We start from the raw sequence: 12,950 nt of genomic DNA, 5'->3' as shown, positions 1-12,950 counted from the left end.
TAGAGTTGCCAGCAGACTTAGCAGCAGTGCATCCAGTCTTTCACATTTTCTTTTGAAGAAGTGGGTGGGTGATCTAGCATCCATAGTGCCATTAGAGAGTGTGGCCCTGAAAGATAGCCTTTCATATGAGGATGTACCAGTTGAGATTCTCGATCATCAGGTTAGAAGGTTGAGAAACAAAAAGTCGCTTCAGTCAAGGTTTTGTGGAGGAGTTAGTCCGTAGAGGGAGCTACTTGGGAAGCAGAAGCAGCCATGAAGTCCAAGTATCCTCACCTCTTTCCTTCCGATTCCATTCCAGCTTGAGGTAATAGTTCCTCTTTAGTTTTTCAGTCATTCATGCGAAAATTCAGTCTTAGAATCATGTTCCTTCAGTTCGTACTTGCATTTTAGCGTATTTGCATGTTCTTGGAACTCAGTTCAGTTAGAAATTCAGTTCTCAGTGTTTAGTGGTAGTGATTGTAGCCCTCTCCCTCTATTTCAGTTAGATTAGTCTTCATTCGAGGACGAATGGTCCCAAGGGGGAGATAATGTAACACCCCATATCCGAAAATAGAGATTTCAGATTTCTGGTGTTACAAATGGCACTCACGGACACCATCCATGGACCGGAGATGGACTCATAGTCCATCCTGCAGGTCCGTGGTTCGTGACAGAAAACTTCCCCAGAACTCAGTCAGAAAATTTGGCTAAGTCCCAACTCACGGACAGACCCACGGTCTGTAGAACAGACCATGGTCCGTGGTCTGTGTCCATGGATCGAGACTTCCCTTACCAGCCTCTGACACAAACTACGGTCGACCAGCACGGACCGTCATTCGATCCACGGTCCGTAGGTCTGACCGTAGATGAGGTTAGCATCTAGTTAGATGAAAAATATTGATGGGTCAACTTTAGATGGTCATAATTTTTATCACAAAACGAATTATGTGTCCTATGACATATGGTTAGATAGATAATTGAATTATATTTCCAACGCCACTGAGTTTGCTAAATTCCAACCTTCGAGTAAAAAGTTATGCCCGTTTTAGTGAAGCCCTGTCGGGCAGACTCGATCTACGGACCCAATCGACGGACCGTCGATTGATTGACGGACCGTCAGTCCCGTCCGTCAATCACTCCGACAGCAGCTAATTCAGGGGTCTTTTGGTCTTTTCCTATTTCATTTAACCCCTAAGATACGTCGTTTAGACCCTAAATCATGAGGTTTTAATCAATTTAAGCCTAGAAACATAACTAGAACTTACCTTAGTCGAAATCATTAATCAAACTTAGAAAATTAGAAGCAAGAGAGGAGAAAAAGGTTAAGAACCCTAGTTCAAGAACGCAGCGAGGTTTCTTCAGTTCCAGCCCCGAAATCGAAAGATTTCTCCGGTGGAATTCGTCACCAGGTATGTGGGATTTCACTAGTGGGTTCCTTTCGCCCATTAGGTCCCTAGAATTCAGTCAGATTCTTGATTCCATGATTATGAACAGACCAAGGGTTTCTAGAATTTCAACAGATCATCATGAATTAGTTATTTAAATGCTCCAAATCAGATTATCATGTTATTGCTCAGTCTATTGCATGAATTTCAGAACCCTAGCTATGTATTTCTTTAGTTCTTGAATTACACATGCTAGGTCAGATATTTCAGTATTCAATTTTACATGCCTCAGTTTATGAATGCATCATTATCAGATTAATTGTTGCATTCTCAGTTTGCATGTTCAGTTTCGAGCTATCCAGTATTTACATAAATTCAGTCATAACTAGTTAACCACTTAATTCATTGGGAGTAGCATAATCCCAAGTTGGACTAGGGTTTCAGCGTACCCATATAGTCCTAGAACTATGAGCCACGTAGGTGTAAGTCCCCTCTGTGGGCAACATCAGTTTAGTGATCACGCCAGCATGCCTCTATACCTCTGGCAGGGTATATTGGGTCCTCTCGATGGGGCGTATACATCGGACTCCACATTTAGCTCATGTGGTTTTATGTCGGTTATTAGTAGCTCCCACAGTTCAGTCAGATTCTATTGCATTGACCATTTATCAGTATATTCAGTATTTAGTCTCAGCATGTTATAAATTGGTCATTGCATTCAGTTAGCTCAGCATTCAGTATCTATATCATGTTCAGATTATTTCATTGCTTTATTGCTTTGTTCAGTTATATGTTATTTCAACTTTACTCTATCCTGCATGCTCAGTACCTTTCAAGTACTGACGCATACGTGCGCTACATCTTCTCGTGATGTAGGTTCAGGTTCTCAGTATCCAGATCACGCTTAGATCGGTTCCCAGTCTTCAGTTCAGCAGCACCAGTGGTGAGTCCTCATTCTTCGAGGACTGGTGACATGTTTATCTTTATCACTTTTAGTCTTTAGTTTCAGTCTTGCTAGATCTAGTTGGGGCATGTCCCAACATTTCTAGTCAGTTTAGAGGCCTATTTCAGACATAGTTATATTCAGCTTAGTATCTTGAGTTTGATATTTCTTTTGTATTAAACTCTCAGATTTGATATATTCAGTTACAGTATATGGGTATTCCCCATCTTTTCAGATGTATTTATGATTTAGCTTCCACATCAGTTTATTATCTTTAGTATGCTCATGACCATGCTAGCAGGGTTAACTTGGGATCACTTGTTGTCCTAGGTCCCGAGTCCGCGTCTCGGGGGTAGCTCGGGGCGTGACACGGAGCGCCAGACCTCAAACTTCAGAGGGGTCTGGTTGGGGCTCTGGTAGGGGCGGCGCCCCAAGGGCTGGACCTCAGAGTCCCTTTTGGGGCGCGTTGGCTGGCGCAACGCCCCAGCCCTTTTCCCCAAAAACTCAACTTTTCTCCTCCTTTTCTCCAACTGTAAACCTTCTAAACTTCAAAGCTTTATTCCCCAAACACTTAGGATCATCAAAACCCTTAACATACACTAGATTCAACTCAAAAACACCGCCGGAAACATACACCAAACCAACAAGAGCTACAACACAACACAACTACAACTTCAACAATTCCAGCCAACAACTTCAATCAAACATAATCAATCTTTTCTTGAAATTAAACGAGCTTGGCGTGTGGGGGAAAGAACTAACCCAACACTATGAACTCACATACCTTAATAGGGATCACCCCCGAAGAAAACCACGACGATCTTTACGAAGTTTGCTTCTTCTTCTCCTTTCTCTCTTTTTCTCTCAAGAACCCTAACTCTTACTCTTTTTAAAAAGGGAAAAACTGATAAAAATCAGTCCTACACCTTAATATATATCCAAAGACAAGGCTAGGGAAAAGACCAAAATACCCTTAAAATTTCCGGACGGATTCCCTGCCAACTGTCCAACTTTCAAAGGGCATAACTCGCTTATACGAACTCAGAAACGAGCAAACTCGATGGCGTTGGAAAAACCAATCCACGAACTTTGCAACCATAACTGGAACCACGCCTAGATCATCCTGAGCTAGGAGTTATAACTGTTCAAAGATGGCCAAAAATTCATTATTTTCCATACTTAGCCAAATTTTCCAGATCTTTGAATTCTTTCCAAAAATGAAAATTTCCAATTCTAAGCCTCTTCATAGTTATTTCAAATTGTCGGATGTTACACAGGGCTTATCCTATTCACTCATTATGTAGTAAATACTTGTTGTCAGACATAGTAGTTCTGCATTATGGTCTTTGTACTCAGATTCAGTTTATATTGAGATTTCCATTGAGCCTATGATTCCGCTTATCTTTGTATGTCTGTTCTATTGTGATCTTAGTGTCATGCTATGTCATATGGTTCGCTTAGAGTCTTTCGATATTATGTTCACAATGTCATGTCTGGGGTAGCTTGGATCGTGATACTTATAATGTAACTACTCTGTGTGTTGTGTCCAGAAAAACTACAGTTTGAAGTTCCTAATGTCGCATGAATAGGTCTACTAGACTAGAAATGGCAACCTCTACTTGAATAATCTCAACACAGGATAAAGTAACACTAAAGCTGCCATGCTTATGGTCCTTTTTGTTGCCACCTTTAGAGGCTAGAGAGGTATCATCTCAATATTATTTGCATGATCAATAAGGTACTACAATAATATTCAGAAATTATCAAATGCGCAGAACCTATGTGAATAAGCATAATAAACCCCTTTACCAACCCATCGACCCACTTTTCCTCAATGGATAAAATCACTAATGCATGATGGAATAAGACTTGAAACTTAGTATCATACTCCGTGACTGATATGCTACCATGTTAGAGACCCTCAAAATTATCTCCCATGATCTCTATCAAGCTGCAAGACACATACTTCCTTAAGAAGATCTAAAGAAATTGAGTCCATATCAAATGAGGTCGTGAATCAGTCGATCTATAACTAGAATGTAGTATAATCAACCCCATGCAACTCCGTAGAGCAAAGTTAAGCAAAATCTTATAATAGTTGACGAATAACTCATACACATCTTCCTCAAAATCACCAGTCAAATTGAGAGAACCAATCTGAACAAAATGGTTGTACATTTTCTACTTCTCTATTGACTTCACTAATCTAGCCGCATTAGTGGGGGAGCCACAACAACAAATGAGTGTTCCTTAGGTGTTTCAAATGTTGAATCGGTGCTGGTTTCGATTTTAAGCCTCGACTCTAGCTTGAGAACAATTTGAGGTAATAAGTAGAAACCCTTACATATCATCCTAGAAACTCAAAATATAAACTATGGTATCTTGCAATATTGATGTAGACACAAAACCATGAGGTTATCTAGGCTGGTCCCATCATTTTGAGTTGATAAGTCTCATCCTCTATCTCTCTCTGGCTCGAGGAATGTTTCCCTAGCATGACCCCAAGCAAGTGTAGCAATTTGTGTGCTACCTCGGCTTCATCGTCCAGCAACGCGTGCAAGCTCTTTGTCTCCCACTGTAGCTAGCTTAGTCCTCACCAACTATGAGAGAATAATGCACGAAGCTTACAAACTCAAGAAATTTGAAGTACATATGATAAAGAACCAACTAATAGAATTTTCCTAAAATTTCTTCTAGACTCTCACAGATAAATATGTACATCATCATACATTTCGTAAGACTCTATTAGACACTTGCTCTTGTACTTGGTAGTGAACCTAGACTTTTTGATACCACATTATCACTAGCCAAAATTCAAGTTATAATAGCACCTATCCTAACCTCTTGCTAGGTTAGTCAACCATTTACCCAATAAGAAAACACTTAAAAAGAACTGCAGAAGAAGTAAAACAATAGAGAAATTAGTCTTAAAATCAAATCCTTATAAGTAAAGACATGAAATACAGAAGTTAAAAAATCCTAAAAGCTAAGTTTACCAGTACAAGAGCTTGCTAAAACATAATATATTTGTTCAATACTTCAAACTATCTAGAAAATCAAAAGATAAAGGAAAACAAGATGAAGCTAAGCTAATGTTCTGAACGCGAGTAGCTCACAAGTACTTCTAATCAAGAACCACCTTAGATGATCAGAATTAATAGCTCACAAGTACTTCTAATCAAAGGATGCATTAAGAGCAGTATGAGTGTAATATACACGTATTAAGTAGGCATCATAGACCAATCGAGCAAGAGTAACAACTATATCATAGAAAAGAAATATGCTAAAATCCGACTAAATCAGTAGAACAATCTGATAATCCAAAATAATGTTATATATAAAGAACTAACATGAATCATTCATTAAGTAAAGCAAAGTCAGAATTAAATCTTTTAAATAAATGAAGGGCAACGCAAATCAATGAAATAATGTTAAATTCAATGCAATGTAATGACCAATGACCCTGCCAATATACAACCCCTCCACAATAGCATATTGTGAGGTAGAACCCATAGGAGAATCGTGTTGTCCATACACCCATTAAAAATTATGGAAAAATTATCTAAATATACAACTTTCTTTATCATATTCTCTACAATTTCTTACCATTTGAAAAAATTACAAAAATGTCTACTCTCTCCTGTTCACGGATACATTATTTTATGCGATGTATCGATTGGATACATCACTTTATTGTGATGTATCGGGACACATCGATGTATCGGGACGTACCAATGTATCGGGATGTTGAGTGATGTATCCAAAACCGAGATGCGATGTATCGAGACGTTGAAGGATGCATCATGATTCCACCAAATTTAAGAATAAATTTTAATTTAGAAAAAAATAGGGATAGGATGTAATTATTATTAAAACTATGTGATTTGTGTAAAATTCCCAAAAATTATTCCTCAATGGGCCACACACTTTCCTCAATATCATCCAAAATCCTTTTCCATAGAATATAAATATTCCTCAACACATTGTATTCATACTACCAAGCATGTTATCCATGAGAATACATATGTATACATGATCACAATAAATCAGGATGTTTCAAATTCGGAATGTATGTTGAATGTCTTTTTCAACACAAATAATGAAGACTACAAACCTCTCAATAGTAGATTTATTTTTGAAAACCGTGACATAAGACCGTAGTTTATCAATTCAACAATTTGCTTTCAATATGATGCCCAGTTCGGGAAAATAACCTCTCATGTATGATAAGATGTATGAAATCAAGAAAAACTCAACAACGATACAATTCCAAGTCATAAATCATCATTCAGCTAAATCTCATTCTCATATTTCACAATAATGATTCAACCCTATAACATTTTAATTTTATCATTTTCCCAAACAATAACACATTTTTAAGTTATCCCCCAAGCTAAGTCTTATAAACCAAGCCATAATCTACCTCAAAGACAGAGAAAATGTGCCACAAACCCTCTCACAATTGTTTTTCCTTTATGTAATGCCACATAATACTCCTAATCTTTAAAAATAATGTCCGACATCTTAATAGATTCTGTTCGACATCACATATTGTAATATAAAAGTCCAGGTAAAAGTTTGGGTTAAAAAGTCAACCCAAGACCTAGGGTGTGTTTGGTATGAAGGAAAATGTTTTCCATGGAAAATATTTTCCTAGAAAATGTTTTCTTGGAAAACAAGTTGATTTTTGACTTATTTTCTCATGTTTGGTTGGTGAGTAGAAAATATTTTCCGAAAAAGATTTTTAGTGTTTGATTTATGAATGAAAAATGTTTTTGAAAAATTTCTTTTATTTTTACTAGAGTAGAAAATAATTATTGAAATTGAAAATATTTTTTAAAAATAAACTTAATTTTTTTTTGGGGGTGGGTGGGTGTGGGGGTCGAGGGTAGGGGTGAAAAATTGAAATTTTGAAGTCGAAAATATTTTTTAAAAACAGACTTAATTTTTTTTTTGGGGTGGGGGGGGGGGGGGGGGTTCGAGGGTAGGGATGAAAAAATGAAATTTTGAAGTCAAAAATATTTTTTAAAAATATTTTGGGGAGTGGGGGGTTGGTAGGGGGTGGGTGGGGGCTGGATAGGGGGGTCGAGGGTAAGGGTGAAAAAATGAAATAATATTTTTTAAAAACAAACTTAATTTTTTTTCTTTTTGAAGGGGGTGGGGGGCTGGGGGGGGGCAAGGGTAGGAGGTGGGGGTGTAAAAAATAAAAAATTGAAATTAGAAATATCTTTTAAAAATAACTTTTAATATTTTTTGGGGGATGGTGGTAGGGGGTGGGAGTAGGGGTGAGGCTGGGGTAAAAATATTGAATTTTAAAAAAAACTTTAAATTATTTTTTTTTGGGGGGGGGCTGGTTTGAGGGTAGGGACCAAATAAATTGATTTTTTCAATAATTTTTTTTTAATTGGAAGTTGGAAGAGAGTTTCGAAAAATGTTTTCCTTAAGTTTTGAAGGGAAGCCATTTTCCTTAAATTTGAGGAAAATGAGTTGATTTGGAAAACATTTTCCAAAACATTTAACCCAACCAAACATGAGAAAATTGGAAAACATTTTCTTTTCCTTCATACCAAACACACCCCTAATGTCAAACCTAGAATTTTCCTTCGAAATCAGATTCCATAAGATAAAACACTTAGATTCGAAATTTTGCAGAAATCAAGGTTCAAATCTACCCTCAAATCACCAATTTTATGATTTCTTAACTTTTTGGTGAGATCCCTGAATTCAAAATCCATAGATGACTTAAACGATAAAATAATTGATTAATCGATTGGAAAATACCAAATAGGGAGTTCGAATCTCACCTCCGTAGTGAAATCTCGATGTAACTTTAATAAACTCCCAAAATCAATCTCAACATCTTCCAAAATAGAGTTTCAACAAATGAAATTACATTAAGGGATATTTTATTAAACTCTAGGTGACATGACAATTACGAAAGAATCCTTCCAATTGTGAACTATCTAACCTGATTTTAGACTACTCAATGATCACCATCTTATCTTCAGAATTAAAACCTCATAATTGTGAGATTCTCTCATCTAGCAGTTTCTAGAAACTGCAACCATGCAATTGCAAACCAATACCTAGAAATTGCCAGATTCACTAAAAGTCACAAACTTCACGATTGTGAACCAACCTCACAATTGCAAACATCACCATAATGTTGGAAAAACATGGATTAACACAAAAATATATATGATCAAAATAATATAAATAAAATGGGAAAACAATGACACCAAGAATTTTATGTGGAAATCTTCTAAATAAGGGAAAAACCACCAGCCAACAGGAGCAACTGATATGACTATAATAATGAATTTTACACTTTATAGTCACAACTATAATATTCAAAGTAACTACTACACACTCAACATGAATAACACTCTTTTGATTTAACACCTTACTAAAATATCGCTCACACACTATTTTTTTTATATAGTCTATGGAATACTTCACTTTGCTCTCAAATAGTTTTTCTCTCTATCTTGGTGTGTATTACAAATGAGTAAGAGTGCTCTATTTATAGAAAATATTTCTACCTATTGATGACTTCAATATGGAGTAACAACTTTTCACAACCCTACTACGTCGGAGTAGATCCAACAAATTGAAGAGGTGATGGCTCCAAAGCAGCCGAATACAGGGCTATCTGTTGGCCTAAACAAAGGCACTATTGTGACCAAGAAGGAATTAGCTCCACACCCTTCTGACAGAAAAGGGAAAACAAGCAAAAGAATCCACTTTGTGAGGAGTCTTATCAGAGAAGTTGTTGGATTTGCTCCGTACGAGAAGAGGATCACTGAGCTTCTTAAAGTTGGAAAGGACAAGCGTGCCTTGAAGGTAGCCAAGAGGAAGTTGGGTACTCACAAGAGGCCGAAGAGGAAGAGAGAAGCGATGTCTAGTGTTCTCCGCAAGATGAGGGCTACTGGAGGTGGTGAAAAGAATAAGTGAGGCATGTATCCACCACTATTGATGTTTGAAGGACCTAGTTAGTTAATTCACCAGCTTTTACATTTGCAATGTATTTTTGTTTTCAAGAAAAAGGACTTGTGATCAAAAGTTCCATGTTTATGTTTCATGAAGATTTTGGAATTAGTGAGATTTTAGACATTTTCGCAAATTGCGTGCTTTTCTGGTAAAAAAATTAAAAAAATATATGGAGTAACAATTCAAAATGACATTTACTAACATTTGCTGAAAGTTTATGTTCACAATCAGAAGTCCATTTGCTGCCAATCATTCAATTCAATATTTGTTGCCACTGTTACTTTTTAATAACTGCTTGCACCAATTGAGAATCTTTGATGTAGTAGAAAAAGTTGATTAATAAAACATGGGATGGATCCCACAAATCTCCCCCTTCAGTCTCATGCACCAGAAAGAGGTATCTTCATCTTCTTTAAAGAGAGCTCATACCTACAAATTCTTTGCATAATACGAACTTGTCTTTTGGTATCGTCCTGGTCAGCATATATTCAGGATGTTCACTTGTGTGGATATTTTTGACGTGAAATGATTCACTATCAACTTCCTCACGAATCCAATGATATATGACGTCAATGTGTTTTGTCATTGCATGGTATATGGAATTCATGCCCAAGTCTATTGCACTCTAACTATCACAATAGACAACATACTCCATCCGTTGCAATCAAAGTTCTTGGAGAAATCACTTGAGCCACATCAGTAGCCTCAATATACTCAAGTTCAGTTATAGACAATGCAACACACTTTCACAACTTTACTGCCATGATATAGCTCCCCATAAAAAAGTAAACAAATATCCAGTAGTGGATTTTTTGTTATCAAGGTAATCACTTACCATATGATGATCTGTATAGCCCTTCAAGATTGGATCTGATGCTCCAAATCACAAGCATTCACCTTAGTTGCCTCTAAGATACTTAAGTATCCACTTCACAGCTTTCCAATGCTCTTTCCCGAAAATGTCAAAAAAATTGTTGACAACACCAATTGCATGAGAAATATCAAATCTAATACATGCCATTCCATACATTAGACTTTTTCTGATAGAAGAATATGGAACTTTGGCCATGCTCTCTTTTTCATCCTTAGTTGCAGGGCACATTGTCTTTCTCAACTTCCTATGACCAGCAAGAGGTATACTAACAAGCTTAGAATTGTTCATATCGAAGCGCTCCAATACAAGATGAGTCCATAATTTGGACTCATTTAGGGCTATATTTAGATAGAATTAGGGTTTTCAGGTATTTAGAGTTTGAGGCAAAGCATGGACACTACTTGGCAAGAAGGAACAAAGCGGCTGAAAAGAACGAAGAAATAAAGGCCTGAGGATTGCCAAGCCCAGTTGGCGAATCGCTAAAAGGCCTATAATCTCGCCTTTTGTTCCAGTGTGCTTAGCCATGAAGGGAAAGATCAAGTTGGCGATGAAATGAAGCAGTCAGCGTGTCGCCGAGCAGTTCCGTGAAACAGTACTCTATCACCCAATGATCCAGGACGCAAAGATGTTGAAGGCAAACGCTGTAAGGCAATGAAGCAGACCGAAGGGCGGATCGTCGAATGGGTCTGCGATCCCGACTAACTGTGTCGAATGGATCCATCACAACACACTTTCTGAAAAACTATAAATACCAGTTGAAGTTTTTACATTAGTATCAAGTTTTGTAGTATCAAGTTTTATATTCAAACTTAGAATATTTTCAAGTTTGGAGAGGGTTTTGAAGAACTTGAATATCCAAAGGGTTTCAACTCCAAGATTTTGGACTTGGGTCTTGCGGATTCTTCACTCTTTACTTGTTTTGAGACTTAAATCTTCATACACATTTGAATGCAAACTCATATTGGTATAAATTTCTATCTCTTGTTCATGTCTAGCTAAAACCTCAATTCTTGGGGTACTGTGATTTGGTGAATATGGGTTAAGTTAATTGTTGGGTCTTGCTTGCTGATAGTTTAATCATTGTTTAAATGTGATTTCATTTAGTAGTTGTGTTGGAACTTAATGAAATTGTAGTTGCAAATACAATTTCACCTTTGTGTTTTCAGCTTGCTCGAGAGAGAGGTCGTAAAACTAAGACTACTAAATTGATGGCCGGTGAGATTGGGTCGACATGAGGTTCTGCTCGAGAGAGTGAACCCTAGTCCTTCTCCTACACACTCAGCTCGAGAGAGTGAGTGGGCTAAGGCGGAGGCTGTTCTTCATGCGGCAACTCGGTGTTTGAGAGAAACCGAGTTGATTCGGGATAAGTTGCTCGAGAGAGAATTTAGCCCACTATAGTCTAGCCTAGTCACAAATATTCAACGGATTTATTATCAAAAGCATGTACCCAATAGTTTAGTTTATCCCGTATTCCTATCACATGCCTAGAATCACATCTCCTTGATTAGTACTCTTTGCATTTTTTATGTTCTTGCTTACTTGTTATAAACCCCCATTGATAATTGACGCTTGCGTCACCCCTTAGATTTAACATGTTTATATTCGATAATATTTTTAGCTACGACTAATTAGAACTTAATTTTGTTTTTCTATTAATTCTCAAAACCACTCCCTTGGGACTCGACCCCAACCCTTGGTTGGGTTACTTTACTATTGTACGATCGTAAACACTTGCACTGGAAGTTGTGTGTTGATTACACAAACATCAAAATGGCGCCGCTGCCGGGGAGTGGTGTTATTTGAGAATTCTTAGATTAATAGAATCTTTGTTCTTCTTAGTTGTAGTTTAGTTACTTAATTTTTAGTTTTGTATTGTTTGTTCGTGTATAGAAGCCGGACAATAAATACGAATAATCATTATAGGTATCAAATGGATCACCCCCTTTTGAAACTGTTGAACCTTAGGGATAGTCTCCTAACGTTCAAACAAGTAGGGGATGAAACCCTTCAGGAAATGTGGATGAGGTTTCAGGCAGTGTTGCAGCCATGCCCCACTCATGGGATGACCGACAAGGTGCTACTAGAAATCTTCTATAGGGGTCTTGGACCCGATAATAGAAGTAATGTTGATCAACTTTTCGCAGGTGGTATGCTACACCAGCCCTATGAAGTCGTAGCCGAACTCCTAGATGGCATGGTTAAAGCTAACAAGGAGACCAAAAAGAAACAAGAGTGGGATGCACTGCTAGCTCAGTGGGATTTTTTATCCAAAAGAGTCATGGAGTTGGAAGCACAGGCCCTGAAAAAGGAAAAGCTTCTCCCTTCGAGAGTGTACAAAGAGGAAGAAGAAGAAGGGCGTACAATATGACGAATTCCTCTTACTCATTCAACAAAAAATCAAAGAACAAGATAAAATGTTGAATGAGATGAAAGAGAACATCGACATGCTGAATCAAGCGACAACCTCTAACTCCATGACAATTCAGCTACAAGATACCTAGATAAATCAGTTAATATCAGGTTGTTATCCAACGTTTGCCGAGGACTCTCCTAGTTACACCATGGCCGACTCCGAGGATAAGGACTAGACGTTAACTTGTGTCATGCCACGACGTTAACTAAGGCGCTGTTTGGGAGGCAACCCAAAACCCTTTTTTTCTTTTTATTCATGTTATTGTAAAATAACGGTGTGTTGTTTGTACAGGTCGAAGCGTGGAAAGTGTTCGAAAAAGTGTAGGGTGGCGATCAACAGGTCCAGTTGGCGAATCGCCGAAGAGGT

The 12,950-nt window shown here is 37.6% G+C and overlaps 1 protein-coding gene across 1 annotated transcript; it reads left to right on the top strand.

Moving 5' to 3' along the window:
• Positions 1-8,884: 8,884 nt before the first annotated feature.
• On the top strand, positions 8,885-9,430 carry LOC125812410 (60S ribosomal protein L36-2-like). Its single transcript, XM_049491907.1, has one exon. The coding sequence runs from the start codon at positions 8,929-8,931 to the stop codon at positions 9,259-9,261; it is 333 nt and encodes a 110-aa protein (XP_049347864.1). The 5' UTR covers positions 8,885-8,928; the 3' UTR covers positions 9,262-9,430.
• Positions 9,431-12,950: the final 3,520 nt, after the last annotated feature.

The sequence above is a fragment of the Solanum verrucosum genome, unplaced genomic scaffold, assembly GCF_900185275.1.
Source record: "Solanum verrucosum unplaced genomic scaffold, falcon-dt-bn FXZP01000159.1, whole genome shotgun sequence".
Lineage (NCBI taxonomy): Eukaryota > Viridiplantae > Streptophyta > Magnoliopsida > Solanales > Solanaceae > Solanum > Solanum verrucosum.
Note: the sequence above shows the minus strand (reverse complement) of the source record. Positions and strands in the feature narration are given on the sequence as shown.

Bases quoted from the DNA above. Each gene is read 5' to 3' on its own strand.
- LOC125812410 (XM_049491907.1), top strand. From the start codon at position 8,929: ATGGCTCCAAAGCAGCCGAATACAGGGCTATCTGTTGGCCTAAACAAA.